The sequence below is a fragment of the Acromyrmex echinatior genome, chromosome 5 (genome assembly GCF_024713525.1).
Source record: "Acromyrmex echinatior isolate Ae372 chromosome 5, ASM2471352v2, whole genome shotgun sequence".
NCBI lineage: Eukaryota > Metazoa > Arthropoda > Insecta > Hymenoptera > Formicidae > Acromyrmex > Acromyrmex echinatior.
In genome coordinates, this window is record NC_141856.1 from 16278035 (window position 1) to 16305594 (window position 27560).

The 27560-nt window shown below is 31.8% G+C and overlaps 3 protein-coding genes across 3 annotated transcripts in view; all 3 read right to left on the reverse strand.

Annotated features, from left to right (window-relative positions):
* LOC105147915 (dual specificity protein phosphatase 10) overlaps positions 1-7945 on the reverse strand; it is a 44275-nt gene extending 36330 nt beyond the window's left edge. The window contains exons 1-3 of the mRNA XM_087406474.1: positions 7622-7945; positions 3648-3908; positions 1488-1667 (exon numbers count right to left, since the gene is read on the reverse strand). Of these exons, the coding sequence (XP_087262600.1) occupies positions 1488-1667; positions 3648-3750 (283 nt within the window). The 5' untranslated portion in view covers positions 3751-3908; positions 7622-7945. The remainder of the gene's footprint in view (positions 1-1487; positions 1668-3647; positions 3909-7621) is intronic.
* Positions 7946-8921: 976 nt separating this feature from the next.
* On the reverse strand, positions 8922-15523 carry LOC105147948 (uncharacterized). Its single transcript, XM_087406263.1, has 9 exons — positions 14173-15523; positions 13643-13834; positions 13412-13486; positions 13259-13321; positions 12990-13061; positions 12836-12892; positions 12519-12620; positions 12257-12436; positions 8922-12087 (listed from the first exon to the last, which is right to left on the reverse strand). The coding sequence occupies exons 1-9, from the start codon at positions 14277-14279 to the stop codon at positions 9993-9995; spliced, it is 2943 nt and encodes a 980-aa protein (XP_087262389.1). The 5' UTR covers positions 14280-15523; the 3' UTR covers positions 8922-9992.
* Positions 15524-15661: 138 nt separating this feature from the next.
* LOC105147916 (general transcription factor 3C polypeptide 1) lies at positions 15662-27560 on the reverse strand. The gene is made up of 15 exons (XM_011059288.2): positions 27294-27560; positions 26848-27041; positions 25747-26638; positions 24620-25394; positions 23505-24339; positions 22955-23200; positions 22166-22444; positions 20920-21855; positions 19520-20534; positions 18826-19370; positions 18182-18467; positions 17599-17818; positions 17325-17517; positions 17028-17124; positions 15662-16339 (listed from the first exon to the last, which is right to left on the reverse strand). Exons 1-15 carry the CDS (start codon positions 27373-27375, stop codon positions 16218-16220), a joined length of 6717 nt encoding a protein of 2238 aa, XP_011057590.2. The 5' UTR covers positions 27376-27560; the 3' UTR covers positions 15662-16217.

The window sequence follows — 27560 nt, forward strand, 5'->3', positions numbered from 1 at the left end:
AATTTCTAATACCTATTTTACGAAATTAATATTAAATATTATAATATTTCGATCTTTCATATTTTGAAACAATTAGTATTCAATTAAAATATTTTAAGCTTTTAATATTTTTGATAAAATTAAAAAATAGAAAAGTATAAGGATCTAAAAATATAAGTACTTTACAATGCACGCCATCAAAATTTTAAGGATTCACATAAAAACTCACAATCAAACGAATTAAAACGCAATCAAATATTTAAAGGTTCGGGATCCGAAGAATACAAGGATACTAGCATTTGAAGATTTAAAAATAGTTAACATATAAAATTCTTAGAAATTGGATATATTGTCATCATCAAATTAAAAAATCGAGAATTATAAACTACTATAAGGTAACTCTGGCAAATACACCGCGCTGGGATTTATACTGTAGAAATCAGAAAAAATAGAAGGAGAAGATAATTTTCCCGCAACTACTCTCTGTTACATGTCTTTATGCTATATTAGTATTGTGTTATAATTTCAGTTTCTTACTGTCAATATTAATGAAATTATTGTGAATTGAATCGATATTTGTCACTGTAATAAGTATCATCATAAATTATAATCTACATAAAATAATTATTATATAGGGCGCGTAAAAAAAGATTTAGTGATTATTTCGTGATATATAAGTGTAGAGGAATAATAAAACATGTTGTATAGCAAAATACAAGTATGTATTTTGCTCTTGTATTCTTTGTTTAGCTTATTGTCTTGAAAATGCCGTATATTCTACCTATTGGAATATACGACATTTTTAGCGGGCGGGATTTATACCCAAAGTATATAAAGTACTCAGATTGGATTCAGTGCACTAAATGCAATAAACACATTACATTAAATATGTACCTCATGTAATAACACTTGTAATATATGTAGGAAGAATATAATTATTATTTATTACTTCGTATACATACTTATCATTCTTATTCCTTAAAAAAACTTTGTAAACATATTTTATAAGTTATTGTGTCATTTTACGTCTTATTTAAGCATTATTTGTAAATTTTTTCATGAGCTATACATATCCTCCTCCCCCTATGAGTAGTCATATATCCCATCCCTAAGATATACGGCAGAAATGCAGGGAATTTAAAAAGTTTTTTTTAATACGAAAAATAAGTATTTCGGATTTCTAATATTTTTGTCATAGTAGTAGATAATACAAAGTTTTTATTAATATAATTTATTTATCTTGAAAATGGTAAATAATACTTAATAAATTAAATGTTTAGGTGCGGCGTATATATCGGAGTTACCCTAATGGTTGCGTTGAACAGAAAAAACAGTTTTGTAATATTTGCCATTGTAAGATTTTTTAAATATAATTAGTTCATGTTCTTAGTTCCTCATTGAATTTAAATGTATAAATCAACATTAAAGAATTTTACAATAACAACAAAACTGTTTTTTCTGCTAAATGCAACTAATCGATGCAGATTTAATAAAAAAACACAACTCACCATCAATGGGTCGAAATCGAAATCTCTTTAACCTCGGTAATGTCGCAGAAGAGCAAACTCTCGTTAGAACTGGCATCTCACTGATTTCTTCAGATGACAATTGGCCAGAAATTCCGTTCGAGGACGATTTCAGCTCCAAAACGATTGCACGCTTCGGCGATCTCTCTGTGCTACTGGCCTCTGTGAAATGAAAAAAAAACGTGAGGCCAGGTATATACATCCTTTGTTTGAGTTGACTGACTGCGTGCAATATCCTGACGTGGACGATGGTGCGTCATCATTCGGTGTCATCGTGTGTGTCATTGCTCCAGTATGCGGATTGCAAAACTTTATGTGATATTACTTAGTGTGACAGCACTTTTTTTAATAACTATGTCGATATCGTTGCACAATCTCTTTATTTTCACATGAGTAAACAAGCTGAATCTGTATACTTCCTGTTTTACATTTACATTTACATACCATCCACTATCAGATTCTTTCACTGAATAAAACATTATTTATATCTGAATTTTAAAAGCCATTGTGACATCTTTTGATTTTAATCAGAAGAGTACTGTAAAATATTATAACTTAGTGACACACTGTTTTTTATAAATAGATTATTAATAGACAATACAAATTTTTTGATGCTCCATAATTAAAATATATAAAAGAATGCAAAGAAATTTCAAAATCTTCAAAAAATTTCGTCAACAATTTTTTTATACAATTTTAAATTGCATTGTTTTAAATAAAGACATTATTCTTTTTAAATTTATCCAATTATTGTTTTAAACTATAACTTATTACAGTGCATAATACGGTGTAATTCTCAATTTTATTTCTTATCTATTTCAAGTTTATTCTTTTTCGTCTTAATTGTCTTTACTTTGAATCATCACATACATTTTTACGATACATGTATACATACAGTCAGTAAATGTCAAACTATCAATACAAAACTCATCAGTGGCCTGAGATTGCAACTCTGAGTCATACGATTAATGATCAAGAAAATCCAATACTTGTGAAATATCTTGGCCTCATTCTTTTAAAATGGTGCTCTTCTTTATATGAAAAAATGCTTGCATTGATTAAATAAAAGGTTTTTAAATAACATTAATAAAAATAGTAGAAAAAAATAGTGACTACAAAATAATCTTGATTTTCGATCTGAAGTGCAGCTATTAAATTTTTTCTAAAAAAAAAACAAATTAAATGTAATTTTAATTACAAATAATAGGAATAAATATACTTTAACTAATATATTACTATAAGTCCTACCAACTTCAATAAATTTCTATATAATAATAAAAGTTATATTTGTCAGTGTTAATTACAATATGACTTGCAACTATATTAAATTTGTAACAAAAGAGACAAACTAAATGTAGTCTTTAATTACAAATAACAGGGAAATTTGTGTGTGTGTGTATTAATATAAAAATCTCTTCAATAAATTTCCGTATAATAAATATTTGTCAATGTTAATTACAAAATTGTATACAAATACAGATTTTAATGGATTATCTATTAATTCAAAATAATCAATAATTAAATTTAAATGCAAAATAATTAAATTTAAATAACGATAAAGAAAACAGTTAATAATTTTATATTAATAATATCTTTATACAAATTGTGTAAAAAAAACATTAGGCTTTTACTGCCTAAATTCGTAAATTAAAAAAATATTGCACACAAGGAATATCAAGATAATATTAAGATAAGGAAAATCAATAAATTTGTATTTCCAAAAATTAAAAACGAGTTATTAATTTCAATGTTGTAATAATTAATAAACGAAAAAAAGAAAGCAATAAAATATATTTGTACCCCTTTGCAAGATTTTAAACGACATACTGTCCACTCTTCACACATTATTTTGATTTGCAAAAGTCAAACAATCACTAATTCAACCAGCACATAAAATGTCGTCTATTCGAATTCTATTCACAATGTGTCACAGAAACTTTTTTTTATTAACAAACAGCACCTTATAAAACCCAACTAGACTATTTAGATTATTAAAATAAAAGATATATTTATTAGACAAATCGTTCATAATGCAAATTCAGTTTTCAACAGCATCAGCTGCAAATCTAATTTTACAGGTGAAAATCCACAGTGAAGATCAATGGGCGACACCTATCATTGTCAACGTGTCATGTCACTTACCCGGCGACAGCGATCTCTTGACGGGCGACGATCTCGCAGCACGATGGCTCGTCGTTGACTGTGCCACGCTGTCACGGTTGACTGTCGATATCTTGGCGCTCATCCTCGCCACGAGGCCACCGGGCCGCTCGGCAATTCCGGTGATCCTGACTCACGTACCAGGAAGCTCAGTCCGGAGGACAACGTAGGAGCATGCCGGCTCGTCAAGTCACGGAGTGACGGATCGCCGCTTCTCAGGTTCTCGTGATTGTTCACGCTGACCTGTAAAAACATCCATCGTCAATACTCGTTGAAGCGGAGTGGATGCGCAAATCTGTTTCTATCCAAAGAAAAGGGTATTTAAAAAAAAAATTTATTTGAATGAAAGAAATTTATGTATTGCTACGGTCAAAGAAAAAGTTCTTTTATTTAAATATTATTTCTCGAAATCAAGTAAATTTTTATTTTCCTTAAAAGTATTTTCACTTCAACTTGAAAAAATTAACAAAATTATTTTTTTTTCAATTCAATTCAGTAACTTTTCTAGTACCGTTAATACTACTTTCACTGTTTGAAATAAGTGATTAAATTGATTAGTATTAAATTTCTATAAAGGCTGTTAATAATAAAACACAGACGGAGGGAAACCAAAAAAACAGTATTCATTCGACAAACATCACTCCTAAAACCCGAATTTATTCTTCAAATCCCAAGTTTAATCTTCAATATCAAAAGTCAGATTTCAATCTCGAATCTCCACCTAAAATTCAATGCTATCCAACCTAAATTTCAATGTTATCGAATAGCTAATCATCAAATTTAGTTCTTCATGATTGTCCGTGATTGAACGAGAAATGCGAAAATCATGACAAGAATCATGATAGAATCAGATTGATTGGTGGATTCTGATTCCACTATGGCGAGAATGAAATAAAGTATGGTGGGGTTACATAGCATAATGCGAAAATCCATTTAGAGATTTTTAAGAAAGTGTGAAGTAAAGAATTAAAATATTTAATAAGATTAAGTAATGATATTTAGAGGTACAAATAATAAACTTTTTAAAAAATTTCAATTTCAATTTTGATTGAATGCATCGTGAATAGGAGTCCATTTAACATTGCATTAAATAAAGATAGATAAAAATTTTTATGTGTTATATAATTTGAAAATTATTACTTTTTTCAGAGATAGCCCTTTAGACATAATACGTTCTGATGCAAATGTAGTCTATCTTTTAAGACTTGCTCACAATATTCCCTAACTTAAATTATGTTTAGGCCCGCGATTATTAATACAAGCTGATAGTTTCGACTTAACTTTCCGTCAACGATACGCTCAGAACGGACATATTGGAAATATTCAAGTCTTACTCGTGTCTATAAGAATTCTAATTCTTACTGATATCATATGGATTTCAGGATTGAAGTTGTGTCTTAAGTGCTTAAATAATTCTATGTAAATTTATATCTAGCGCAACTTACCGGCTCGCGTAAAGCCGGTTCTACATTAGTTGCAAGCTGATCGCAAGTTTGTTGCCAATATGAAGCGTTGATTTCAAAATACAAACTTTAAATGAAGCTTGCAATTAATGTAGAACCGGCTTAAAAGAGCACGGTATAGTATCTTGCGCCATGTTTTAGCGCCGAAACCTACCGTGTCTCCAGATATTACTTATGCGGTCATTTAAACTGCATGCCGAATTGATTTTTCGGATTTAGAAATGCAATTAAATTACCGTAGTAATATCATAAATTAAATTGACAAATTTAATAATTTCATGGGCATCCTTTAGAACAGGCCTATTCAACTTTAGCTCCGAAACGCAAAGTCATTGATGCAAAAAATTCAATATAGGTAAGATTGTGGGGACTGTGAATTATTAATATGCGTCACTGAAACGTATATCAATAATTTACAGTCCTCGAAATTTTATCCACACTGAATTTTTTTGTAATTTTTTGTAATTACAAAAATTGCAAATTCACTACAATATTTATAAATAATATTAAAGGAACTTATTAGATCGTGAATTATATGTAACACAAAAAATATTAGAATATTTATTTATTAATTTTATTTATCACACAACACCTAGTGAATTTTGCTCACTTTTGTATTCTTTATCCCACTCCAAAATACAATCGATCTCCAGATCCAAGCTAGACGTTGTTTTCTCGTTATTCGCGGTCAACGGACTGTGCACTTATAATGATCATATTCCAAGAAATTTAACTCTTCAACTCCTCCAAGTATGATTACAATGAAAGGCCGGAAACCTTGAAGGATTGAGAATAAACAAATGCAAAAGCTTATCCCTACTCCGTCATTCCTATACAGTCATTCCTCTTCGTGACCTTTCGCGTCTCATTTGAGTTATTGAAAAAAAAAATCGTGAATAAAGAGAGACGAAAGAGAAGAGCATTGACTTCAACGGAGGAACCTTGAAGAAGACGGAACAGGAACTCAAGGGAACCAAGGCGATTCAGAATTTCTCGTTCGCCCATTCTGGCGATTCGATCTGAGGCGCCCTGGCAAAAATAAAAATTCAAGCATAAGTCGAATGTAGCGGAAGTGACAGAAGCTTCTGAGACAAAAATTGAGACAACGAAACATAAAAGAGATGTTTATGCTTCTTTTACGTTTTATTGTCTCAATTTTCGCCTCTTAGGAGCTTCGTTTACACTTCTGTCACTCTCTTTACATTCCGCGCTTAAATCTTCATTTTTAAATGATCATCGAAAGAGGATCGCGATCGGTTTTTAAATGTTTAGCACGCACCTTGACTGTGATTCCGGTAATAGCGGCGCTCGATATACCTTGCGGGAAGGGATATATTATCGACACTGCGGAGAGAGAAAGAGAGAGCGAAGAGTTACGAGCATAGTTCTCCCTACACCTACATGACACGGTATGTACGTGTATATTTAAATAGCGTTCTCAGCCTCGGGGCGAAAACGCAAGGCTGCGGCAAGGTCTCGCGGCGCCATTACCGGTGCACACAACCGAGAGAAAGCCGATCGAGCCTCTCTCTCTTTTCCTCTCTCTCTCTCTCTCTCTCTTTCGCGCGCGCGCGCGGGTAAAATAATTTTATTTTCGTGCCGAGAGATAAGCGCGTACGCTCCATCGAGTATCCCGTCGAAATATAAGGGCGCGCCGGAGAGAACAGCGATGATTCATCCCGAGTGAGGGCCGCGCGTTTAGAAAAACCAAGATTCGAAATGCGACGTCGAGCTTTCCTCTCCCGTCCCTTCCGGTTTATCGATTATGTTGTTCTCGTGGTGTTCTATTTTCCTTATTATTATTCACCGAATGTTAAATCCTTAAAAAATATAATTAAAAATATAATACTAATTTATTTACTTTTTTATTTAGTATTAAAAATATTATTATAGTATTAAAAATATTATTTAGTATATTATTTTATTTAGTATTATTTATTTAGTATTAAAAATATTGTTAACAATATTTAAGTAATCAATTGGCCAGTACTAGTATTAAATTTCCATAAAGGAAGAGGATAACATATAACCTGGGAACGTATTATTATGTTCAACGATTGGATTTAATTAAATTCAACAGAGATAAATCAAAATGTGTTCTCTAAAACTTTAAGACCAGTATTCATAGTCGAGTCTTATATTTAGGAATGTACATTAAGATTAATTATATTTAAGACAGTCTTAAGATCGTCATGAATGAATCAGAGGATCGTATTAATATCTTAAGACGGTCTTGAAGTAAGAACAGATATATAAGAATATATAAGAACTATAAGCACACAATATTCCTAGAATGTTATATAAATATTACTTACCCTTTTTAATATTCATGTAACATTCTTAGAATATTGTGTCTTACAGGACATAAATATATCGATCTCAAAGTGAATCTTGCTCTTAAAGATTGAACTCCTCTTTTTCAAAACTGACTCAATGCTAACTCTTTAGAGTGGGATTTCATCCCAGAATTTAGAGAATATTATATTTAATTACATTTTTGCTCGAGTCATGGATCCTCCAAGCATCTCTTGCGCGGCACACATTAGGCGATTAGAGAGGGGCGTTCGAGCCCTCTTTCAGCGCCTGTTCGCAGGAAAACGGAAAGAAATGTCTCACGCACATCTCACGACGTTCCGCGCTCCTCGACTCTCTCCGCGGATCGACTTCGTACACTCGGAAACTGTCGAAACGATGCACTCGGGTCGGACGTCGCGACGCGAACGTCGACGTGCATGGCCCCGTCGACGTCGTCACCGAGGACACGACTGTGCCGGAAATGTCGCCCGCAACGCGGCCCTCCTCATATGTACGCGGTGTCCTAGGTAACCCACCGTCGGAGTCCGCGCGAATACCGTGCGCGCGCGCGCGGATCACGTGTACCGAAGAGAGTATCGGATCGATTTCTTCACCTGCCTCGACACAGAGTTTCTCAATAATCTGCGTTTCTTAATACTTGCAATCTTATTCGCACGTACGAAGCTTGCAATTAAATCTGCAAAAAGGTCTCGCATATCTAAAAAGCGGAATGTAGTGAAAAGCTCCTGCTTGCTGCATTCTTTTCTTTCTCCCCTTCCCCTCTCTCTCTCTCTCTCTCTCTCTCTCAAAAAATAATTTTCATACGATAATGAATAGAAATTGATGAAGTTATAAATTGATCGCTGTAATGTTTTTAAAATATCTAAAAAATGGAATTGATCAGTTGAGTTTTTGAAAAATTCATCTCTCTCATTTTTTTGTCTATGTTTGCTAATCTACATACATATTATGAATTTATACTTGGACGTTTTTTTCTTACCTTTATTATCATGGAAACGTTCTATTCTAATTTGCGTATCTATATGTATACTTGAGCTCGCCTCGTTCAACTTAAGTGTCCTATATTTTCTGTACTTCAAAGAATACAAATTAGAATGTAGAACGTTGAAGAAAGAAAGAGAAAAAAATTGCAAGCAAAGTTCTTTTAAAATTTTCTCGAAACGCGTTGTTATTCCATGATGTCGCGCGTTAAAATTTGATTAACGCACGATAACAATGCTCGATATGGGTACCACTGGTAGACACAACGATCCAATCTGTTTCCGTATTTAGCAAAGCACATTTATTCCATGGCATTACTTCACCCCTCGCGAGAGTATACTCATCGTATTTAGATTATATCGATTGCCGTTGCGCGTCATAGCTTGACCTACTTGTAACGTTGGACGTTTCTTATATATTATATATACATATATACATATATATACATATATATATATATATATATATATATATATATATATATATACACACACACAGCGAGGCACTTAACCCTTAGTTCTATGACGAAAAAGGTTATTACGTACCACGCTATTTGGTCATTGTACTGATTCCAAGCTGATTGAAAAGGAAGATATTAACTGTTACGTCAATTACGTGTATAATCTTGTAATGAAATAAAAAATGTGTACTTTTATTAGTGATGAATGAATGAAATAAGTAAAGAATGGAAACAGTATTGACTTTACTGATATAATTAAATAATTAATCAGGCATCTTTATAAAATTCAGTTTATTGAAGTAGAATATTTAATATCAATTTTAAAAATTATTTCAGTTTTACTTTCTTGTATTTTACTCTTATGGTGAAGGAATATAAGAATATTTGATCTCGTAACAGAAATAAATGAAACGAAAGATATGAAATTAAATATGCTTTCTTACTCCGTAATAAAATTTATAATAATGCATTGAAGACTTCCATGAACATTGTTAAGTTATAACTTTGTTTTATAAACTTAAAAACTTATACTAATTATTTAAAACGAAATTCAAAGTTTTTAATAACACCAAAATAATCTTTTCATCAAAAGAATATGTTCTGTAATCATCCAGAATATTTTCTTATAAAGAAGTAAATTAAAAGTAAATATTAATAACGATCTATAAATCGTAATTTCGTTAAGCACTTTAAAATATGTCAAATGTGTAATCAATAATACACGAATAAAATATATTTGATTAAACGTAGCATGCAACAACAGAATAATTATTAATAATTAGTTAATCCAATAAAACCAATGTCAAAAGAGACTATCTCAAAATTACAGTTAAAACCGTGTAAGCTGACATCAGGCAACTTTCAGCGAAAATTTATATTCGACACAAATCTATTTGCTTAATACAAAACGCACTTTTCTTTAAATTAGTCATGAAATTCAGGAACTTGTATGATTGCTCATTCAACGTGGAAATACCGCGTTAAATTTTTGCATTTAAGCGCTATAATATATAAAAAAATATATAAAGAAAACAATACTAATTAATAAAATATTAATCAATGCACAATAAAACCTGAACGTAGATAATGCAATAAAAACTGAGCAGTTTATAACTGTATCACATTTAAGGAGCTGCGTGATTCTATGCCTTTGCAGATCTTGTTGTGCCGCGACAACGTAAAATATACTCGCATACGTAGAAATAGTTTGATCAGGAAAACAATTGGGAAGTCCGGACAGGGCGGTTTGTAGTCGATTTGTTGCGCGAGCTGCAGCATCTGTGCTCCGAGATTCTTCTCGATAGAAAGTTTCTCGAAATTGCGCATGAACGTGTCTTCAAGGCTGGAAACGTAGAAATGGAAAGAGCTCGATGTATCTCTGCTGGACGAATTACTCTCCTTGGTAGCATAGGCAATGCATATGTTGCAATTAATGTGTACCAGCAAACACTCGTTGAGCAAAAACTCGCACACACGCTTAAACGCGCTTCTCTCAGGCAGTCGCAAATCGATGTTGCGATAATTCGTTGCCGAGATGTTCAAAACTACTTGAGTAGCGGGCGGAACCTCATTAGCTAAAGAGGACGCCGACGGGGTTGACGCTGTCTCTATTCGCTTGAGTATCTTCTGTCCGTTCACGGCAGAATCGCCCCCACTTGAATGCTCGAGGAAGTGCTTGCTGACGAGATTCTTGAATGCGTAAGTAAATAAAATAGGCGTGGGCCTAATGCGATTTCCACTTTGTCGTCTAATAGAACGAAAAACGCGCTCGATGCTCTCTAGATTCAATCTTCTTGTGCAAAGGGAAGGGAGTTGATGCTGTTGCAACACATTCCACAATTGAATAACCGCGTTGATCGTAATCTGCCAATGATCGAAGCACTTGATCGATTTGATGCACGTGCCATTCCTGTCCACTACCTTAATCGACTTCAAGAAGTCAAGTGTCTGCTGCAAAAAGCTCATTTCATGCATGTTACCCGTGAAAGTTTGTTCGAAATTCTTAGTATTCGATTTGGTCGATGCAGAGGAATTAAGAATGTCGAATAACTGATCAAAATTGTGTATAAGCTCCATCGTGCCGATCATTTCCAGAGGTAATTCACCGGATGCAATGTGCGCGCTTAAACCTGCAGCTATGCTACCACTGAATATTTGAACAGCGTACTTAGTTTCTATCTTTTGACATCCTTTGGGCTCCAAATGACTCAAAGACAATTTAGGGGCCAATGGCAGTCGCATCTGGCTGTCGCGCCTGAAGAAGAGTTCGATATCCGTCCACGAGGCTCTTTTCTCGCGGAAGCGGAAGTCATGAATTCTGAACACGTTTCTGGTCGTTCTCATTAATCGTGTAACATCAAAAACAAAAAATACTCTTTCGTTGTTCACCAGGAATGACGGACGTTCCGCAGAGATCCCTAGTAGTCGTGATAGTCGCAGAAACGTTGGTGATGTATTGGTAATTAGAACATGCACGGTCACATTGATGCTCTTCAATCTAATTATTACTTGGAATATCAGATCCTTCAAGATATCGGTGTGATATGTGTTGCTATGAAAGTAATAGGCGATGGGCTGTTCCCAGTCGCCAACTAAACTACACGCCATTATCACCAAAACTTTTCTCGCTAACGTGCGCCGCTTTTCTGTACCGGTATCGTGGAAACCGACGATTTTGTCGCGCGTCAGATTGTAGAAGAGATGTGGCCTAAGTCGCATTTCTTTCACAGACAGGGAGCAATGTCTTTCCGTTGACGGCAGCGATTTGATCTTCAAACGCAACGCATTAAGCACATTGTCATTCAAGCCGGGCGGCATATCCCAATTGCGGATATGTCTCCACAACTGACGCGTTGTAGGCAGCAAGCACAACGGCCGGTAAAATCTGTATGCACCTGATGCCATGAAGAATAACTCGAGCGCGAGTTGCTTATCCTTAAAATTCTTTTTAGTCTTAGGCTTCTCGCAAGCATTGATGCACGCTGAGACTAACATGGCGGAATTACGTGGTAGTAAATCTATACACGCCGTTTTAAATTGATCCATGTTCAGACGATTATCTTCGTTTTCCGCGTCGAATGTTTTCCTTCGCTTTGTGATCAAACTGTCGGCACAAATCTCAGATTTTTCCATAGGTCTCTTCCCTCGAATCCAAGCTTCTGGTGTCTGTGTCGAAATATTCCAATGTCTTCTTTTTGGTGTCCTGTAACATTTAACAAAATTTATGTTTAATCTAATAATATCTTTATTTTATTGTTAAATTAATGTTTTTGTATATTTTAGTGAAATAATCTGACATTAATCGCTGAAATAAATGTTTACCAATTTTAACATTTTTACTAATAATATTAATCCTTGATAATGATATTTACTTGTCACCATTTTGTTGCGTTGTATGAACTGATATTGTTTTTGACGATGTTGTACAAATCGATACTGTTTTTGATGGTGGTGTACAAATTGATATTGTTTTTGATGGTGGTGTACAAACTGATACTGTTTTCGACGTTGTTGGCATTGGAGAGTCTATAGACGTTAAATCTATAATATCTCTATTTAAAAAAGAAATAACTTTCTGTATTTAACGGTTATAAATGACGCTATATAAGTTGAGATTGCAAAATCGTAACTTACGAATTACTGTACTCTTCTTTTGGAAATATTCGCGCCAATGTCGACACTGCTTCCGTATTCGTATCTATTTCTTTAATAAATTGTATTTCCGCGGAAGTATTCCTATTAATAGAGTGCATTTTTAATACTTTTATTTTTTCCGACATATTGTAAATTAAGACTTCATTTACATTAAATTCTATTAGCAAAACAGAAATAAATAAGGCAATGCTAAATATTAATTGAAAAGAAATGAGTTAGATATCCTTTGAAAATAATATATTCAAACGCGCCTAATTGACTTTAATACATCTAACATCTCTACATTTCTAATTCACCTGTTATCATTCTCTTTCTTCACGTCTAGCAACAAGGTTTGAGCCGATGATACATTTCTGATAAAAATTAAATATATTATTTGTTATAACACAGAACATAAGTTAAAAACTGAATTAGAAACACAATATCAATATTAAGGCAAACAGAAGTTACCTATCCTCATATGTTTGTTTTAAAGAGGATCTTGGAAAAAGTGCTTGTACTGGTGAAATTATGGCTGTATCTCTACATCAAGAAATTTATTTTTATTCAATAAAGATGATCAATAAAAAATATAATACTCATGCAACAAAACGGAATTTATTATATCTGTTATAGATGTTGTATATATAGTTATATATGTATATATGTATATACAAATTTATTTGAATCCTTTATATCATAAATAGATTATATTATTCTTATAACAAAAAGAAGCTCACCTTTCGTCAGGTTTCATGGGATGCGTTTCAGATACTTCAGATTGTGATAAATCTGTAGAGTTTCTGTAAAAGAATTGCATTATATTTAGAAACTATTTTACTCCTTGAGCAAAAAGTCAGCTGAGAAAATTCAAATAGAATTTGCGAACTTACCTATTTCTGCTCTCTGGTTTCAAAAATATAGTTACAAAAGAAATCGGTTGAAACAAAGTCGTAGACGAATTACCACTAAAAAAAGAGAAAGAAAAGTTTCATTTTTAATTTTTCTTAAATACAATTTTTAAATCTGATAGTCTCATTTGGAAATTATTTCTAGCAATATTGTAGCAATATATCTGTATAACTGTACTAGAAACAGATATATAAATATAAATATTTACTTACTCTCCTGTTTGTTGTAATGGTTTCAAAAATATTGATGGCACAGCTTCTTTACTAAGATAAATTCTTCCTTCTATATTTCGAAACATTTCTACTCGAAAATGTAAATGGCATATCCGATAATATCGATTCGCAAATTCTGGACCTATTGGCACCAAATCCATTCTATTGCATGCTTTAATCCATTCTAACCATCTAAAATTATATAATTTCAAATATAAATCTGACAATAAAAATATGATGTTATATATCAACATAAATTTAAAGATATATTCAGATTTATTTCATATATAAGCACAAAATTAATTTTCAAAGAGTATATATAATAAAAAAAAAGATATTTAAATTTATACATAATGTATTATCTAAACCTCATGTCTAACAAATACTAAAAATCAAAATCAAAGTCACATTTGAACAATTCAATTAACCAATACGATTTGCTAATTCCTTCTCTGTCCAAGATCTCAAATTCTTTCTAACATCAAGATCACAAGGTTTTATTTGGACTGGTTTGAATTAGATACAAATACCTTTTCCTATCTTTTGGAAATCGAAAGAAATGTCGTCTCATTATTTTTATATTCAACATGCAACCTGGTGCAGAGCACCAACGAGTGTTAGTTCCAGTTCCATCCATTCTTTTTAATGCAATATTATTTAACACACTGCAATTTACTTTCTACTTAGATACCTAAAGAACAAATATAAGTTTAATCAGCAAATGTTTTTGATCTTATATTTTGTACATTAAACAAAGTACATTAACGTTTTTAAGTCTGCAAGTTTTGTATTAAATGTTACAAAAGACTTAATTTACAAATTTCAAATGTTCTCATCATGGTATCGTACACAATGTTACTACATAATTTTACATAACATGGCTTTGAAATATGTAAGCAGCATGTACCTGTAAAGATTTGTTTCTTATATAATAAGAATTTAAATTAAACTAAATTTCTTATAAAAAATAGTTTAATTAAGACATAAAGATCTGCAATATTATATCTTAGAAATAACAATGATGATAAACTGCTCGTAATATATATTTATTAATTTTTTAAAATATAATTCATTAATTTCTTTCTATTAAGTAGTTTATATTACGTTTCCATTTTTTAATTATTTGGTTTATTATCATTACAACAAAACCCAAATTCAATGAACTATCATTCAACAATTTTTCACAGCTTTGCTTACTATTGTTTATCTACTTTTAGATATATGTACAATGTACACAAAATCTGTCTGTGTAAAATTGTTGTAAGTTATTCATAAAATTGCTTAATTAATTTACAAACCTTATCTTACAATAAGTTTTAATTTCCTGCACATACACTGCAATTTGTAAATATTTGTTCATCCGTGTCTTTTCATACCTTCCATAAATGCGGCGAGAAATTTTAGAAAATGTTTACCTTACAGTCAAGACAGTAGACACACCTCAATCATGAAGTTAAGATTGATTGATTGAAGAAAGATTATAAATTCTCTATAACAACTCACGAGCGATAAGTTCTTCAATTTTCATAAACAAAACTTGGTACTTGTTTATTCTCAAGTCTCTTACGCATTCTGTCGATACACAAACGGCTCTTCATTTCTCGAGTCCCCCTTTCTCGTGGGAGCAACTTTTCGGAGATAAACAAACGATCCGTTAGATGAACCGACACGACAAAGTTAAAATGGAAGTGTATTCGGAGGAAAAAAGGCGAAGGAGAGAAATCACAGAAAAGTATATGGAAAAGGAATAATGTCCATCACGTTTCTTAACAAACGAGAAACGAAAATTTCGCGCGAAGCGATACGTGCGTTCATAAAAAACGTCAGCTGCAGCATAATAAATTCGATTGGTTGACCTCGAGTTTGTGTACGATTTATCAGCCAATTGCTATTCTTGCTGAATCGCGGCAATTTCAAAAATGATTGTGTCTTTTAGCACGCGCATAAAAATACATCGAGATCCGAAATGTTTAATTTATCGCAAAAAGTTTCCGCAAAAATCCTTCGTTAAAAATTACATTGTTATTAACATCAACGTATCTTTATTACAATCTTTACATATTTACTGAAAAAAATAATAAAATAATAAAGTACAAAGGATTTTTAAAAGAGATACAGAATCGAAATATTATAATAATTTCATTCGGGAATATTTTCTTAATATCATATATACAAAAGTATTAGATAAATATCTTTCTATATTATATTGTAGAATAATATTTTATATATAGTCATAATATAAGTTTCGTACGATTTGGATGCTCATATGCTTCAAGCACTTATAATCATCATTCCATCTTTGTATCAGATATATTTGATGTAAAACATATCTGGATACACTGAAAATGTCCAAATCGAACGCAGTTATAATCATATATTGGATCATCTAAAAAGTATCCGCGGTACTTTGTCACTAGATATATGACCATCAACACACATCTAGTGACAAAAAACCGCAGATACTTTTTAGATGACCCAATACAATAGATATGACTAATACTGTTTTCATCTGTGCTTGCCATATATACAATACATATGATACAGATATATGTATACATACATTAAAAATATATAATTACGGCATAAAATCTGCGCTATATGTTCTCGTACTCAAGAATATACTAAATTTCAATATAGCATCTATAGTAGACTCAAGTATTATTTCATCTTCAGTGGACCAACCAACGGTGTCCGCAGCTAAAATTAAATAAAAAATATATTAGTGAGAATGTATTATAACGAATTTGATAAAAAACAAAGATAAATCAGATAAAAAAAAAGAAATGTAGCATATATCAGAAAGTAGCAAGTTTTGGATAATAACATATGATACTTTTATGACGTAAGTCAACATCGTTCTATCTTTCTTGGTATTCTATGAATAACAAAGATAGAACGATATTTATGTTACCAAATGGTAAGTACTTATTATCTTTTCTTGAGATTAACTATGTAACATTTGTAATAAAATGAAATCCTACATATTATCATATAAAGCACTCTACCAAAATATTTTTATAGATTGTATTAGACAAGAAAGCAAACTGTCTGAAATTAGTACATAAATATTTTTGATGTTCGAGAGATGTTACCAAAATAGATACATCGTTATCGAGATGTTATCGAAATAGATTAATCTTTTATAAATTATAATATTAGTATCTATTTATGTTTAATTACGAAAATAGAGATAATATAAAATAATATTTATGTACAGATAGATTATAATATTTTGAGAACATCACATGGAGTGCGTACGATAATTAACAAAATATAAATATGTTATAATGTAAATATGTTGATGCAGACCTTAATTAACAACTATCAATTATTAGAAATTTGAAAATTTTTAATGTTAGTAATATTAATTTTAGTGATCACATACTTAAATTACTAATATTAACTGTAGGTGGTGCAGAGAATAGAGTAACGCATGTTTTCTTCAAGAGCTTACTCTCTAAACATCCCAACCTGACCAGCATCTGCAAAAAATTATTTTCACCGAAAGTTAGCTCTTGTAATAATATCAAAAAGAAAACGTATACAGATTGTATTATTTTTCAATAAGTTGTAGAAACTCTGTAGTACTTATATCTAACATAAGATCTAATGGAAGTCTTTCTTTAAGAGTGCAGAAATGATTTATCAATTTGTAAGTATATAGACAATCAGTAAAACGTACCTCAACTAATTCACGTGTATGATAGGGTTGTAGAACGGGAATAAATCTGCTTTGCATTTTCGCCATCGTGAGTCCAGGATGAAGCATGCAATAACTCAGAACTGCACCTAACATTCGATCTAAAACTTTGCGATTTAGTACGCCGTCTATACGTATCCATGGTCTTATTGCAACTTTTATTTCTTCAACAGTTCTGAAAGAGAATACAGTTCAATATCATTTTTCAAGAGGTTTCTGAGAAAACATTTTTTTTTATTCGTATGTAATTTCATACGTGAAATCTAATTGCTGCGCTGATTTATACACATCCTTTTGTGGAAGTAAACGTGTCTTTTGCTTATGCGTTCTTTTTCTTGTACGTAAATTGTTTTTCTCGCTACCTTCCTTCTTCTCATCCTTCTCGTTAATTATGTCATTGTCCGTTTTCGTGTTTTTCTTTTCTTTGCTGTCTTGATTCTCCGATGATGTTGAAGGTATCGCATTATCTATTTCGCCTGCAATATGTTTATTCTAAATATTTATTGTTAAAAAAAACAATATATATATAAATATAGATAACTTAATCCATTTAATAATTCAACAAATCTGAAAACGATTTTTTAGTACTGTCACTTTTGTAAACTTTATGATATCAAGAAACATACAATGAAATATAGTAAAGCATAAAATATAAATTGAATAAAATATTCTGTGTGATAAAAGTTTATATTTCAATAAAATTTTTCAAATGAAATATAGAATTTGTAATATCAAATCTTATTTTACCGTAATTATAAACAAAAATTATATTCATTTATTTATTAAAATAAATATTTTAGCAAAATATAAAATTAAAAAATATAATATAACTATATTACGTTTTTTATTTGCATCTTTTTCATTGTCGATATCTTTTGCATCCATCTCAGTGTTTGTTTCAGCTATTTTCCCTTGATGCATTGTGGAATATATACTATCCTTAAATGGCACTAAGGATTCTTGTTCAAGACGATATATTTTACAGGAATTAATTAACCAGGGATCCACATAACGATGATGAATGTACCGTGGTTTGATGACACCAGAGCGTACAAATATACGATTTTCTGTTAAAAGCGAAACAATCTTGTACAAATTTTCTCCTTGTTTATTGAAGAACTCATCCTGGACAAGGCAAAAGAAAAATAATTTTTTTTAATAACTAAGTTAGTAAAATATTTTTAGAAGAATTGCTGATTTAAAATGCAAAAAATCGCTAGAAAAAAAACCGTTAAAAATTTATCGTTAAAAAATATATTAAATATAGATAACTAAATCCATTTAACAATTCAACAAATCTGGAAACGTGGATTTTTTAGTACTGTCATTTTTGTAAACTTTATGATACAAAGAAACACACACTGAAATGTAAAAAAAAAATTCTCTGGTGTGGTGTGTGTGTGTGTGTGTGCGTGTGTGTGTGTGTGTGTGTGTGTGTGTGTGTGTGTGTGTGTGTGTGTGTGTGTGTGAAAAAATGAATTACCAGCAGCTCTTGCGAACAGACACCGATTTCTTTCTTCTCTTGAACGAACTCATACACAGCGTCGGCATATTTCCAATTAATTGTTGCAGCTAATTCTTTGTTTTTCGTTATAAACTCGTTCTTATAGTCCGTGTAAGAAACAACGTTCTTCGGAAAAACTGCAGTCTGATTTAACTCGCTGAGAAAATCGTTTACAGTCTCGATCTTCAGTGGTACTAATTGACTAGGCACCGAATAACCTTGAAAATTCTCAACGTTTAATGTTTCTATAGTTGAAGATGACAATTCCAAGCTATAGAATATCCTAAAGCTATTAACTACGAAGTATTCATGCGCGTGATGACTGTCGGTCATCGAGAGATCATTTAATTCTTCCTTCATCCTCAGCATGGATATTCTAGTATATTTTTTTTGAACGTCATTTGTAGCCCCTATCTTGTTGCAAGAACTAAAATAACTTATAGGTGACATGTTCTTGATAATTTCACTGACACGTCGAGAAATCCGAGTTATATCGATTATATTGCTCGGCTGCATTAAAGAATCTGGAATTAAAACAATATATATTATTTTAGACAAATCAATTATAAAGTTTGATTAGAAATCGCAATATGATTTAATATTGCATATAAATTATTCATTTTATAATTATTTCTAGAAATAAAAATTTTATAATCATAAACATATAATGTACCGTCTTCCTTCATTTGCTCATTTAATTCATTCATCGATTTAACAGATTTGGAGCTATTCAAAAATATTTTGTCGAAGCTTCCAAAATCTTCACATAATTCTTCTTCAAGAATCTTCGATTCCTCGTTTTCTTCCGAATCCTCGAAATCTATCGACTCTTCGGAATTTAGTCTTGCTCTCTTCAAGAACTGCCCTTCGCAGTCCATAGAATCTTCTTCAATATTAGTAGATCTTTTCCTTGAAGAACGATTTGTACGCGTTTTCTTCTTACTTTGATCATTAGAACAATCCTTCGTGTCTTCGTGTTTGTTACTTTTGTCAAGTAATGTATCTTCACTTTTTTTACATTGGTTTTCTTGTTTTCTTTCATTACTTTCTTCGTTTTTACAAAAGACCTTCAATATTGGTTCTTCAGAATTGTCGTTCTCGACAGATCTCCTTCTCTTCAAAGAATCTTTTTGCGTCTTATGAGAAGTTTCTTCCGTTTCAACTCCAGAAATTTCAACATTCTGATTATCGTTTTCAAAGCTCTCAAGATTAAAACGATAAAGTCTTGTTAAAATATCTTGATATCTTTGGGCAGCTCTAAAATAAGTCTCATCTTTGCCTTGATATCTCGCGTCTAACATAATAATTTGATCCGGCATCTCAATGTCAAAGTCAATTTGATTATGTGCTAAAAGATCATGCATAGCAGCGACAATGCCACTGGAAACTGGAAGTTCAATACCATTAAATGTTTCTTGTTCCTGTGAGGGAATATTTTTTTGCTCAGAATACCATTGCAGTAATTTTACGAAGACATTGTAAGAATCTTTAAAGACATCATAAGTCCATTTAGTTTGAAACCTATGGATATAATTAATGCTTAGTTGATACTGCGAGCTGCTCATCGGCATATAGTTGCCGTATTTCTTAATAGTTGCCAAGTGATGCTTTTTTACTGTCACCATTTGATCTGATTTGACCTTATTCATTGCTTGCTTTAGAAGGGCCTCCGAATAGTGTTGATACACCTTTAACAAAATAAGTTACTAATGAGTCGATTAAAAATTTCTTGCCATACAATTAAAAAATTTTGAAAAGTTGTAAACAACATAAAATCAATATATATGTGTATTGTATAAGTATACTAGATAAATTCTACTTAAAATAAACGACAGACATCTTATAGAAAGAATAAAAATAAAAAAAGACATTATTCGTCAAATAACATCTGTTAATAGATCCAAAAGAAATGCTGATTTTATATTATTCAACACACACACATTTAAAAATTTAATTTTAATTTAATTTTAATTTAATTTTAATTTAATTTAATAAAGTTTAATTTTTAGGATAAACAAATTTTGGAGTATTATTTTTGCGAATAAAATATTTTATATTACATATTGATCATACCATAAAGAGTTGATAGGCCCAGGAACGCCTATCCTTTCCACAACACATGGAACTATGTATAACAGAATTAATAATCGCCGAATGAATGTCAGTGATGCTTCGCACATCTTTCGTAAAGCCCTTATTATAATGCGGCTTTATTGGATGGACCACTTCGAAAAGAAGATTAAATTCCTGCGCGGTCTTTGGCATCGCCATATGCTTCTTTGGCTTAATCTCCGCAATGTCATAATACTTTTTCATGATATAATCTACAAGCTCTTTGAAAATCTCTATTAATCGCTTCTCATACTCTGTCGAACTTGAACACTCGCCCTTCAATCTCTCCATCGCACCGCCATATCGTTTATCAACGAACGGATCTTGTTTAATCTCCTCGACGCCCAACGCGACGCTGTTCACCGTGCGTGGCTGTCGCAACATGTACATCAACCGGCGCTGACAGGCGCGCGAAGTCTTGTTGTATGAGCTATAAGAATATGTTCGCAATACATCTCGTATTGTTATGAAACTGACCATCTGCTTGCGTGGATTCGGCGACAAGTAAGTCGACGTTACTTTACACACTAGCAGAATGTTATCTTCGTGAGTGTCCCATTCCACTCGCAGCTTATTCATCCGCTGCATCGCCCGATAGTCGTCCTCGTCGAATTTGACCCGTGCACTTTTCTTGCGCGGCACCACATGTCGCACAAAGGATTTCTGCCTTTTGGATTGATGCGATGACGGTAGAGCCTCGTACTTTCGTCCGGCGGTGTTGAGTTGCTCCTGTATCTTCTTCTGCAATTCGGTCGCGCTGACGACAGGCGGCGGCGGTGGTCCCGAAATCTTCTTCAAACCATCATATTCTGTATATTTAATTGGTTTTACTTGAATTTTCGATAAATGCAAATCCCGTTGGCCTGTATTGGATTTTCCCTGAGTTCTAGAAGTTTGCTGACAAAAGAAATATTTCATAAATAACATTAATATATTCTGCAGTAAATATATTACTATACAATTTAATTTGTATACTAATATTGATTTAATTTATCTTGATAATAGTCGATAGATTTATAAATTTCTATATATAAACAAAAATGCTTATTATCTAATATAAATATATTTATTATAAATTTTTTTTATATTAAAAATATAATATTAGTCTAAAAAAAATCTAAAAATTTGAAAAGAGAAAGAGATGTTTTATTTTGTTTTTTCAAAACAATCATTTTTTTCAATCTTGGATGATTTCGTCATTCTTTACCTGAGGATGTTTAGTACTATTACTTGACCAATTCCAATTGCGTTTTAGATGAGCGAAGAGAGCTGAATCAGTACCAGCCGCTCCTTTATGATCTCCGGGAACTAAACCGGTATCTCTTTCTACAACCTCTTTAGGATTGCGTGCTGCAACTGCTTCTATCATAGCAGTCTTCTTGCATAAATCCTCAAGTAGAATATCCTTGCCATGTACCACCAGCCTACCGCCAAGTAGAGTATTAACGCAAATAGTCCACATTTCGTACCAATATTTTTCAACGGCCTGCAAAGAAATGAGATATTATTAATGAGATACTACTTCATTTTTTTTTTAGAATTATTAGTCCTTAAAATGCATAGATATTAACAATAAAACAATACTTTTATTTATTTTTTAAAATATATTAAATCTTTGTTTTTTTAAGAGTGTATGACTTTCACATACAAAATAGTATTACTTAATATAAGTATTACTTATTGTAAAAATTATAATATCACAGTAATATAATAAGATAGGAGCAAAAATAATTTTAAAATAAATTAGGCTAGAAAAGTGATTATTGATACATATGAACTGAATCCAATAAACTTTAAAATATATTTTCTAAAGATATACAAGTAATTTTTATCACTTTCGACAACAGTTTTTTCGGGATAAAATACAAAGATTATATTTAATTTCTCGGTGTTTAGAGAATTAAATTCACCCCACAAAATTTAGAATAGAAATTTAGAAGATTCAAACATTATTTTTTAAAATATTTTTTTAATATTTCTAATAACACAACATTACCCGTGTGCGATCGAAGAAGTATTTAGTTACTGGATACGTCTTATCTTCGATCTTATGATAGCCCGGTGCCGAAGAAGTTGTGTCCATCAGTTCCGTGCGCCGGTTAATATAGATGAACACTTGATCTTTGTCTTTCAATCGTTGCGGACCAAACTGCACCAGACCAAGATAGCCTAATCTGGTGATAGTGTCATGGATATTGAATATATACTTCCGTGCATGTAATAAACTATTGCGTATAGTAACCTAGAAATTAAAAAGAAATCTTTAAACCAAGTAAGCATTATTAAAAAAATTTAAAAAGGATCATTAAAAACAATAAACATAAACATAAGTCTCTCAACAAAGATAATCAACACAAGGATATAAAAGCCATTGATATCAGTAGAATAAATTGCGTTCTATCTTCAAAGATCCAAGCTCACATCTAACTTTCAGTTGATTCGCAGAATAATAAAAATTACGATTGCTAATATTCAAGATTGTTTAGTTGAGTCGTTTTTAATCTTCCTATAATGTGTAAGATCCTTAAGAGATATCCAAAACTCACCGGAAGATTTTTTACGAGATAATGTTGTCTGATTGGATGACTTAAATAGCGATCTAAATCCGGGATCGCAAAAGGGACATTATGTATTTTGGTGAAAATCGACAAGGGCAGCCCTAACAAAACGTCGCACATCAATGCCCAACCTTCAGACCATCCATTGTGTTTAGGTAAAGGTGGAATAAACATCTTCCAATTTACTTCGGTGTTGTAAATGGTACTGAATTCTGGGATGAGATCATCGCTGATTTCATATCCACTAGATCTGAGTATTTCCACCTGCTTTTCCTGAGATAATTTCGGTATGCCTGGATGATCATAGACTAGATAGAATAGTAGAATGTGTATCGTTCGCATCCTGACAAATTTCGGGCTGAAACCATAACGTCTACCAGCTTTGGGATCATGCTTATAGTTCATGGAGGATAATTTAGTCGCTGTCTTGTTGAGCTCTTGCAATTGTTCCTTAGGTGACTTGTCTGCCTTCTCCTGCTTATCTGTCTTCTTCACTCTCCTTTGAGACGCTAATAAGCAGAATTTGACCTTCGCTTGCTCGACAGCTGACTTAATTACGGTATGATTAGTGTCGATGTTAGGATCACAAATAAACGTCAAATTCTTCTCACGTCCATTTGCGCTCAAAGTCAACTTGATGTTCTTCACCAAATTATCTTTAGCAAGTTTCTGTAACAGTCTGATGAGAGACCTCTTGTCAATTTTCACATCGTAACCCTCTTTATCTTCTTCCTCATAAATCATCTTCATAAGTTTCGCTGTATCATCAATCACTTGATTTTCTTTCACTGCTTCGATTATCAAGTTGGCACGTCTTAACAATCTAAATACGAAAATAAAATATAAAAATACAATATAAGAAGAGAAAATATTTAATAATATTGATATCTACAATAAAAGAATCTGAGTGTTCGTATTTCTAAATTTAAAAATATTCAAAAGTTACAAAAATATAAATTTTATATCACAGCAAAATAGACAAAATTATATGCAATAAAAGTTCTTGTTTAACTAATATACATTCCTCTCTAGGAACAATGATTTAATATATTTATTAATTTAATTAACCATTTATTTATGCTTATGTGCATATTTATACAAACCTATATGTAATATTAGAGTTTCTCTTTTCTGTATTCTGCACAATTTCCATAAAACCAAAGACTTCATTAACTCCTTTTCCAGTGCGAATGGGCTTTTGTGTTATCAAATTTGTCTTTATGCTGTTATAAAACGACGTAGCTTTAGCATCGTTAATTATTTGCTGCAAAGATGTATTAAAATTGTTAAACTTTTCTTTCTTCTTCTTCTTCACATTGGTATCGAAATATTTTTTTTTCATTAATAAAGATTTCGACGTCGTACATCTGTATTTAGATCGAATTTTTGACAATCGATATTTATGTAAAATTCTATTGACAACATAAAACAAATTCTTCAATTCTGTTTCCTTTCTAGCACAATTTTCATCTGCACGTTTATCTTTCTCTTCATCAAGAATTTTATCTTTATCAATAATTGGTGCATCAATATCATCAATTTTATCAACGATAAAATGATGATCAGAAGAGGATTTTTTACTTGTCTGATCGTGGATTGTTGGGTGCTTTTCGTTTTCTGCTTGCAAGGATGTTTTGTTCTTCGGATTCTCTTTACGCTTACTGGTTATTTTCTTGGAAAGTTCCTTAATTTTATGTACCTCTTTATTAAATTGCTTACTCATTTTGCTGCTTTTTTCATATTTTTTTGAAACATATTTTGTAATCCTTTGCCGACCCATATCATTCATGTATGTTGCAGCGATACCCGCTTTTGCCACATTTCTCATAAATGACCTAGACTGTAATTTAGTGAGACCCATCTCCCTTCCCAAATTAGCTAAAAATTATAATTTAAAATTTCTTAATTTCTATTTGTTTGTAATTTGAAAATTAAATAACAAAATTGTGTGTGTGTGTGTGTAAATTCTACTGTATTACAATTTGAGTATAAATTCGTATCTCGGATAACAAAATTTTAAAACAATAATTACGTTTATACATGATATCCTTAATCAAATTTAACAACATCTGTAGTTATATATATAAAATTGGCCAATCACAGTTATTCCATTTTTCAGAGGAATAACTATAATTGACCAATTTCGTATAACTATAGATATTATTAAACCTGATCAAGAGTGCTGAGTAAATGTTAATAACAAAAAATATAATTTAAATTTATTACTAACCTTGAGATATACCTTCTGCTTGACTAGCTTCAATAACATCATTTGCTTGTTTCAAATAAGGAACATTTAACAAATGATTAGATATATCCAATTCAACAACATCTTCATCATCTTCCTTCTCTTCTTTGTTCCATATATCAGCAACATCTACATCTGGATATAACACCTGGACAACTTTAATCTTTTTCTCCTTCGAAGGATCTTGCTTTTGCCGCCATTCACTAGGCTCTGCTTTAGGATACAATGTTCTATATGGTACACGGATGTCTGTCTTTACGATTTTTTGAAAAACGGCAATTCTAAACAATTTCTTGATAGAATTACCAATTCCAAGCTTCTTCTTAATCTCATCGTAATCAGCCACGCCATTGTGTTTGGATCGTAGAATATCGACCACTTGTTCTGCCAGATAAATTGTTTTTGGCTTTCGTTCTACATAGAATCGTGGCAGATGCAACAGACTACCACTGTTGCAATGGCCGGCGCTCTTTTGATGATGGATCTGCTTCGTGATCAACTTGTGTTGCAGTAGAAACTTTCGGTGATAGAACAAAGTCTTTGGATCTTCTTTGAGCGCAGCTAAGCTGAGTTTGCCTTGAGTGACTTCACCATGGTAACGAGATCGGCCTACTCTCTCTAAGAAGCAATAGTGCATGATACTCAGTTTCAATGTCGGACTTACTTCGACACTCATCAAAGCTCGTGATCTAACGCGTTGAGATGCTACAATCACTAAACTTCGTCCATATTTTTCTGTCACCTCGTCCAAATTTGCATTTGTCACATTGTTTGTGATATCTTTTCTTGTATGATATGTGGAGCAAGATCCTCTCACACCTGTCTTAGGATCTTGAATAGGACAGTGGGGATAAATATCTGGTGGAACAGTTGGCTAAAATTCAAAATAGAATTAAAGTATTAAAAAATCAAATTATTTGTAATTACAAAATCACTTTATAGCTTAATCTTCTTAATGAAATAGCAAATATTTCAACATTTCATGTAGCTTTACAGTAAGAATATTTTATACAAGTATTATTATATAATAAAATTATATATATAATAAAATTATATAAGTATTATTATATTTAATATACTTACTGGTTCTTGTATAATACCAAGATCAGGATGTACATGTTCATAACGATCGAATATCACAAGTGGATCTCGGGGTGTTTCTAATTCATAAAACTGAAAATCCTTTATTTTCGTGCATATTATCCATATCTGTTCCATAAAAGGCTTAGGGTATGGCAGCGAATCATTGAACCTGTTTGCTAATCGCATCCACAGTGCTAAAAATAAGAAATAAGGAGACATAAAAAATATATCAATACGTTATTTATAACAAACAAACAAAAGAATAATATGCAAAGGTAAAAATAAAGCTGAATCAATAAGATACATACTTCAAAATTATATATATTTAAACAATAATTAATATAACAGTCCATTGTAATAAAGAAATAGATAAATTATTATGATAATCTAATCTTAAATATTTAAAATGATATAGTATTTACGATACAAAAGTAAAATCAAATAACCTTGTAAAGTAATGCCGTCTAAACCTTCCAAGGCAACTTCATCGACGACCGCCTCCACTAAATTACATGACGGATAAGCCATGTTTTATTAACAGTGCTACATCTAAACAATTAATTATTGTAACAAATACAATAATTGCTTTTTACAGTTTTGCACAATTGATAATTTTAAAGTTTCAAAATTTTTAGCGAATCCTGTAAATCATGGAAACATGTAGTCTGTGGAAGCATACATACAATCATGGTAGATACCATTATCATCATATG

Coding starts and splice junctions, on each gene's coding strand:
- LOC105147948 (XM_087406263.1), bottom strand. CDS start 14,279: ATGGATGGAACTGGAACTAACACTCGTTGGTGCTCTGCACCAGGTTGC. Junction 12,893..12,989: donor AAACAAACATATGAGGATAG/GTAACTTCTGTT, acceptor AATTTTTATCAG/AAATGTATCATCGGCTCAAA. Junction 12,437..12,518: donor AAAGAAGAGTACAGTAATTC/GTAAGTTACGAT, acceptor TTTTTTAAATAG/AGATATTATAGATTTAACGT.
- LOC105147916 (XM_011059288.2), bottom strand. CDS start 27,375: ATGGCTTATCCGTCATGTAATTTAGTGGAGGCGGTCGTCGATGAAGTT. Junction 21,856..22,165: donor ATAGTACTAAACATCCTCAG/GTAAAGAATGAC, acceptor TTCTTTTGTCAG/CAAACTTCTAGAACTCAGGG. Junction 19,371..19,519: donor TGAGCAAATGAAGGAAGACG/GTACATTATATG, acceptor TTTTAATTCCAG/ATTCTTTAATGCAGCCGAGC.